The sequence below is a fragment of the Triticum aestivum genome, chromosome 5A (genome assembly GCF_018294505.1).
Source record: "Triticum aestivum cultivar Chinese Spring chromosome 5A, IWGSC CS RefSeq v2.1, whole genome shotgun sequence".
NCBI classification, from domain to species: Eukaryota; Viridiplantae; Streptophyta; class Magnoliopsida; order Poales; family Poaceae; genus Triticum; species Triticum aestivum.
Window position 1 is genome coordinate 701875823 of NC_057806.1, and position 8167 is coordinate 701883989.

Sequence of the window (8167 nt, forward strand, 5' to 3'; positions counted from 1 at the left end):
GCGGCAATTGCAACAGCGGGCTGGTGGGGGTTGGGGTTGAATTGGAAGTGGATGAGCCCCACGGGGAAGACAAACACATCACCTTTGTTGAGCACCTTGGAGAAGAACTTGTTTCTGTTGGGGGCGGGCTGGTTGGATGTGACAAAGCCAACATACAATGTCCCCTCGAGCACCGTGAGGATCTCAGTGGCGCGAGGGTGCGTATGTGGTGGGTTCTGACCCAAGGGAGCATAGTCGATGCGTGCAATTGAGATGCCGAGGGTGTTGAGTCCAGCAATCTGCATGACGTTGATCAAAGTGACGTTGGATCCAACCTTGTTGGTCACCCTAGGCTTGTCGAGGTTGGCTGCCTTGAAGAAGTCGTCTGCGTTAACTTCCATCGGGTTCTTGCAAACAAATCCATTGACACGCACTGGTGCATAGAGGAGATGTAACATGTAAACTCAGATCTTACCAAGCTGTTTCGACTTGAATATAATTTCTAGAAATTCATTTGGTGAAAACATGATGAGAAACCACATAGTACCTGGCGAATGCATGTCGGCGACACAAAAGTCCTGGAGTGGGCCAGGATCGGAGGCAATGGCCTGCCATGAGACCAAGGCAAGAAGAGCAGCAAGGAGAAGGATGGAAGAGGAGGTTGCCATTAGAGTTTAGTATCGTTGGCTCTTCTTTTCTCTTGTGTTCCTGTTTGTGTTTGTGGCCTGAGTGATGCTTTGAACATGCAGGGTGTGTATGTGTTTATATAGGCGCAATGAGCCGTGTGCGAAACTCGGGAGCAATAGACATAGTCAGGTGGAACCGACCAACAGATTGAAATGGTCTCTGGCTGCTGATTAAACTATTTTGCATAAACTTTACAAGTTCCCCTTTACACGTTTTCCCTTCAATGAAGCCATGTAGCGTATACAATTACAGATAAATAAAGCAACTCTATGTGATGTAAGACTCAGTAGTAACTTTATTGTTTCTCCATCTCACCCGAGTCTCCACAATGCATGCATGGCTAATTCCAGGAAAGTTCACCACCCGTCACCATTATTATTGAAGGAAAACATTTATAAACAAGAAACATCCGGCAAGATAAACTAATGAATTTCACTAGTTTAATTAGGTATCTAAGTATCCTGCGTTTCTATCATACTATCATATACCTGGTCATAGTCTGAACTGGTGCGCGCAAAATCAGTCAAAGAGCAGTTGAGAAAAGCCGACATGCACAGACAAAGTCACCTACTAATGCGTGGGTTTCATGGGTGCAAGACTTCTAAAGACATATAGAGTGACTACTACTCATGTACTTTCCGCAAGTTGGTATAGAATGTGTAAAATCAAGCTTTTCAAAGATTTGTCGTGAAGCCCACATAACAATGCACCTGCTATTTTGTAGCAGCCCTTGCTTTCATCACTTCAATCAGATATTTACTTAGTCAAATTTCTCTCGCAGTGGTTGAGTATTTGCAGGAAGAAGCAACGACATTAGTGGACGTGCCTATCTAACCAAACGGAGAGCTATGACAGTACATCCAACGACTAGGCCAGGCGCCACACGATCATAAACCGATTAATTTCTTGGAGATGTGCGTTTAAGTTTCCATACAGACAAGACATTTCCATGAAACAAATAAAATGCTGCTATCACAAACTTGTTACAAGGAAATGCAGAGTTTCGTAGTCGGCTTCCTGCAGCGGCGACCACAGCAAAGTCGACGGCACCCGGCGCCGGCTGCGACATAGGTCGCACGACCTCCACCTTGGAGCATGCAGTCGCAGCCGCAACCATCACCTGCTCCTTCTCCTACATCATGAACAATTTATGATTTTTCAAATAAAATTCAAAACTCACAACTTTTGTAGTCCCGGATTAATTTGAAGAAGGAAACACAGAAACAGAAATAAGAAAAGAAAAAACGCCCGACCCATGAACGTGTGCGGGGTGGAGGAGGCACTCACGCTGTTAAGAAAAAAAGTAGGGGAAAACAGCGAGAGAATCCCTAGGAAGCTGTGTCTATTTTTTTTGGTCTCAACACTGTATAGAACATGGAAACCAATTTTTTAGGCGACTCACATGTACTAGATAAAATCATAAAACAACCTCTACATATCCCAAAAGCCCTCTATGTAAGCATGTCAGTTCCGTTAGTTATTTACACATCTATTTGAATTTTTGTGAACATTTTCTAAAATTTACATTTTCAAATTCCTGAATATGTTTTGTGTACATGATCATTTTCCTAAAATCATGATTATTTTTTTGTGAACATTTTTTCGAAATCATGATTTTTTATAATATGCAAACATTTCTAAAATACTGGGCACTTATGATTTTCAAACATTTTTGAATTCATGAAAATTTTATGATTTCTCAAAAGCAATGCATACAGTTTTTTTTAAATATGGGACATTTTATGATTTTCTAAACATTTTTGAATTCATGAACATATTATGATTTTTCAAATAAAATTCAAAACTCACAACTTTTGAACTCCCGAATTAATTTGAAGAAGGAAAAACAGAAACAGAAATGAGAAAAGAAAAAACACTAGAGCAAAAGTAGGGGGAGAAAAGGGGAGTACTGGGATCGAACGTGAAAGACAACAACTATAGCCATTGCGCTATGCGTGTGCCTCTAGGGAATGTATCATGTGCACCCACACTTATGGTGGTACCGGTGCACCCGATGCCATAGAATATTATAAAAAAATCTAAAAAAAGTCTAACACATTAACACAGCATCAATGTATGCTGTCCGAAAATTTCGTATCAAAATTGGAAACACTTTTTAAGATACAAAAATGACAAATTTGATAACAATGTGATAATGGGCCAAATCTAAAGCGCAAGTTATGTTACATACTATCCAGTGTAGAATTTGTCATTTTTGTTTTTCGAGTTATGTTTCAAATTTTGACTTGAATTTTTGACACAACCTACATTAATGTTGTGTGAATATGCTAAACTTTTTTTCATAATTTTTTGAACAATTTAAAAGCGTGATATGAGTTTGATGCACCGGTAGCACCACAGGCTCCGGCGCACCACATATTTCCCCTGTGCCTCTAACATATGTAAAGGTATCACTGTATAAGAGCGAACCTGACGATAACAACTTCGGAATTTTTTTTTGAATCGTTTTCTTCACTTATTGATGGCATTGTGGGTAATTTCTGACAACTTTAAGGGTAATTTTCGTGACGTACCGCCAGAAGCAATAGCTGCTTTATTATTAGGGAAAGATGTCTAACTCACTTTGGTTTCTAGTACGTCTCATATACTTGGTCGTGGTGAAAACTGGTGCGCACGAGGACATAGCCAAAGAGCAGTTGGAAAAGCCAAGTGATACAAATCAATCATTTTCGTCCTCGAGGCGACATAGACAAAGTCACCTGCTTAGCTTGATCTACGTGGGCTTCCTGGGTCTATGGCTTCTAAACCGGAAAGTTCCTTCTGCATAACGATGTGTGCTAACAATTTAACATACATACAATTAAAAAAATCATGGTCAAAGATGGGAATATCATACCATCCTCCAAAATCAAGGACAAAACTTTGGAATATGAGTCATCCGGTGATATCAATAAAAATATTAGACTGCTTAGAGACGTAGAGTCTAACAATATAAGATGCCGAAGTAGTTAACGGATTGAGTCAATAAGGAAGAAATCGAGGTGCGTCATTCCATCATGGATGCACCTAGCTAGCACAGCTATTATACTATATATGTATCTGTCCTTGTCATCATCACATTAATCAGATATTTACTTGGTCAAATTTCACTCAAAGTGGTTAAGTACATTAGTCTACGTACGCGTAAACAACGACGATGGAGAGCATTTCATTGTGATCTTATTAAGCGTAGTTAACATCCTCTCGCTAAGAGTTTGATCATGACCAATTCAGTGCATAAATCTGACAATCTAGTTGGCTTTTCTTGACTAGTCTCACAACACAACTCAACTTGCGTGATTTGTTAGAGTATAAACAATGCATCCAATGACTAGGCCGGGTGGCCACTCATAAACTGATTAATATCTTGAAAGTGTGTGTTGGTTGTTTTGATACAGGATGTTTCCATCAAATGAATAAAAAGCCTCCAGGAAACAAAACTAGGCCGTCGTCTTCCTGGACGACACGATGGCGATCTCCACCGCCGGCCGTATGCCCCCATTCTCTCATCCTCCCCTCACCGCCATCGGTCGGCACTGCACTGGCAAAGCCCCGGTCGGTGATAGGCAGCGTTGGGGTGTCCTTCCTCTCACCTCAACTCCCCCATTTATGTGGGCTACCGTAGACGATGACAGCAGCGCCGCTGCTATCCTACGCTGGTGGAGGTGGGCCACTTTCCTGAGGCGGCTGGCGTGCCGCGACCCGTTACAAGTAGAAAACAGGGCTTTGGTTGAGGCCTGGCTAGCCCATTAGTCCCGGTTCAACCACGAACCGGGACCAACGGAGGCATACGTCCCGGTTAATGAGCCAGGGGGCCGGCCGGGCCTCGTGTGGTCCTGGTTTGTCTGGACCCATTTGTCCTTGTTCCAGGCATGAACCGGGACCAATGGTCCTCGCTCCTGGCCGGAACCGGGACAGAAGGGGGGGCCTTTAGTCCCGGTTCCTGCCACGAACCGGGACCAATGAGGTGGCTATATATACCCCATCGCCGGCGAGCAGAGCACTCCATACTGCTCTGTTTTTTCTGGCCGGCGAGGGAAGAGCTTTGTGGTGCTCTAGCTCACCTCCTATGCACATGAGGTGTTCGATGAAATGCCCGAGCCATGCTAGTTAAGCTTTCTCCTCTCGAAGCTCGACCTCCAAGCTCCATTTTCCTTAAGATTTGTCTAGGTTTAGCGGTCCGTCAAGTCCCGTCCCCGTATTCACCGCCGTCGATCGCCCGCGCCGATCTCGTCGCCGGCACCACCGTGATGAGCCTCTTGTTCTTATCTTCTTTCTGAAAGAAAAAAAATTCTTACTTGTATGATTAGATAGATACTTGTCTAATTTCTTACTTTTATTATTGCTTGTTATTATATAGTGCGATGGTTTTGGTATCCACCCCCGTCGGCCCTCGTCCTGGCTATGATTCAAATGTGGTATATATTATCTTTTATAACTATTTGGTTCATTTATTGTTTATGACAATTATGCCGACCACCGTGACATAGATTTTATTTAACTAGGAGGTATGTGAACCGGAAATTCAAACTGACCATATTGTCGAGAGGTTAAATTTAATTGAAGAAGAAAACAATTACTTGAAGGAAAAAATAAAAAAAATTGAGGAGGAGAAGATGATATTGGAGTTGCATGTTGCGGATGTCATCTATGATCACAAGATCAAGATGGATGCAATGCGGTTGGAGATTAGAAAGATTAGAAAATATGCCATTCATACTGATGCTTGGTATCATTATGCCATTGGATCAATTGTTACATTGGTTGCGATTATGATCACATTTGTTGTTGCATTGAAATGTTTTACATAGTTTCAATGTATGGTTTAATGATTATGATCCCGGACAGTTCGTGATCTTGCGAGCTTGGTGCAAGCTCATTCCCCATGTATCATTTTTTATGTGAGACTAGGCAGTCGATAGTTAGGATGAAGAGGTATCGCTCCCGGCTCGGTTTAAGTGGTTTTGATTCTATAGATAGTAATGGGCTCAGTGGTGGTCTTGCTCTATATTGGCACGAATCCGTGCAGCTGGATGTAAAGGAGTGAAATGACCGATATATTGATGCTCACGTGACAACGACAGCGGGAGAACCACCATGGAGGCTTACCTGTGTCTATGGTGAGCCTCGCACGGAGGACCGTCATCGCATGTGGACCCTTCTCCGCGATCTACATCGCCGCGTGGATATGCCATGGGTGGTGGTGGGCGATTTCAACGAGGCCATGTGGGGCTTCGAACACTTCTCCGAAAATCCGAGGGCGGCAGGTCAGATGATTGATTTCCGTGATGTTTTGAAAGTTTGTGGCCTCGGTGATCTTGGTTTTTCAGGTGTTCCGTACACTTATGATAACCGCCGAGCTGGGCGCGCTAACGTCAAGGTCCGGCTGGACTGGACAGTGGAAAATAATGCTTGGAGAGATTTGTTCCTGGATGCTTCGGTTAGGCATCTGGTGGCGCCGTCTTCAGATCATGCCCCCATCTTGCTAAGGTGCGAGCTGGAGGAGCCACGAGTGGATGTCGGTAGGAAATGCCGACATTATGAGGTGATGTGGGAGCGCGAGCTCGCTCTCCCTGAGGTCATTTCTGAGGCATGGGTCGCTGCGGGAAACATGGTAAATTTGGGTGATTTGTCCGCTACCCTTGACACCCTCATGCACACCCTTCAGTCGTGGAGCAAGAAAAAATTCGGTAATGTAATTAAGGATATTAATAAATCTCGTTCCTGCCTTGAAGAGTTAATGGCTATGAATGCAGATTAGTGTATAATCAGGGAGGCTACTGACCGCTTGAATGAGTTGTTATACAGAGAGGAGATGCTTTGGATGCAGCGATCTAGAGTTGACTGGTTGAAAGAGGGAGACCGCAATACGAAATTCTTTCACCGTAAGGCTGTTTGGAGAGCAAGGAAAAACCGGACCAAATCTCTTCTTGATGAGCACGGGGTGGTGCACACGGACAGCAAGGTTATGGCAGAGATGACTTCTTCTTATTTTGCCAACTTGTTTACAGCAGACCCCTTGTTATGTGCAGATCCGGTTACTAATCTTATTAACGCTCGCGTTACTGACATCATGAATGAAGGGTTATGTGCAGAATTCATGGATAAGGAGGTTTCTAATGCTCTATTTCAGATAGGACCCCTAAAGGCACATGGACCTGACGGTTTTCCCGCGAGAATTTTTCAGCGAAACTGGGCTGTGATGAAAGTCCAGGTAATTGCAGGGGTGTTGGAATTTTTTAGGACATGACATATGCCGGAGGGGGTGAACGACACCTCCATCGTTCTGATTCCGAAGGTGGACAACCCGGTTAAGTTGTCTGAGTATCGTCCTATCAGTTTATGTAATGTCATCTATAAGGTTGTGGCAAAGTGTCTTGTCAACAGACTACGCCCCATCCTAGAGGAGATCATATCGCCTGAGCAGAGTGCTTTCGTCCCAGGTAGAATGATTACTGATAATGTGCTGATTGCTTTTGAATGTATCCACCACATATGGCAGGAGAAGGATCCAGACAGGAGTTATTGTGCATATAAACTAGATCTGTCTAAGGCTTATGACAGGGTAGACTGGAGTTTCTTGAAGTGTACGATGCAAAAGATGGGTTTCGCTCACAGATGGGTTGACTGGATAATGTCGTGTGTCACCTCTGTGAGATATTCTGTTAAATTTAATGGGACCCTCTTGGATTCGTTCGCACCGACGCGTGGGCTTCGGCAAGGTGACCCACTATCCCCGTTTTTATTCCTTTTTGTGGCTGATGGTTTATCCGCTATGTTGAAAGATGGCGAGGTACAAGGAAAATTTTCACCCATTAAAGTTTGTCGTCGTGCGCCTGGTATTTCTCACTTACTTTTCGCGGATGATACACTATTATTCTTCAAAGCAGAGAAGGAGCAAGCTAGAGAAGTTAAGAAAATTATTAACACATATGAGAATGCAACAGGACAATTGATAAACCCGGCAAAGTGCAGTATTTTGTTTGGGAATTCTTGTGTGCACGTAGAACAGGAGCAAGTTCATGCTAAGTTGCAGGTGCAGTTGTCAACCTTTGAGGAGAAATATTTGGGGCCCCCAACTCCAGAAGGTAGAATGGCCAAAGGGAAATTTCAGAATTTGCAAGCTCGCCTCACTAAACGCATCATTGCGTGGGGCGACACCTTGTCCTTGGCAGGGAAGGAGACCATGATTAAGGCGGTCGCCCAGGCTATTCCAACTTATATGATGGGAGTTTTCAAACTACCGATGTTAGTGTGTGATGACCTAAACAGAATGGTGCGTAATTTCTGGTGGGGTGCGAAGGAAGGGAAGCAGAAAACTCATTGGATTTCTTGGCCACGCATTATGTCACATAAGATGAAGGGGGGACTGGGATTCCGAGACTTCAGGGTCTTTAATCAGGCGCTCCTGGCTCGCCAGGCGTGGAGACTTCTAACAAAACCCAATAGCTTGTGTGCACAGGTCCTCAAAGCTCGCTACTACCCCGAGGGTCGCCTCGAG

At 43.9% G+C, this 8167-nt stretch overlaps 1 protein-coding gene across 1 annotated transcript; it reads right to left on the minus strand.

The window, feature by feature from the left end:
• LOC123108508 (germin-like protein 8-5) lies at positions 1 to 761 on the minus strand (the record flags this gene model as incomplete). Its single annotated transcript, XM_044530285.1, is given in 2 exon segments — positions 1 to 412; positions 527 to 761. Coding segments are annotated over 2 exon segments (533 nt in total), but the record flags the coding sequence as incomplete, so codon positions are not given.
• Between the last annotated feature and the right edge of the window lie 7406 nt (positions 762 to 8167).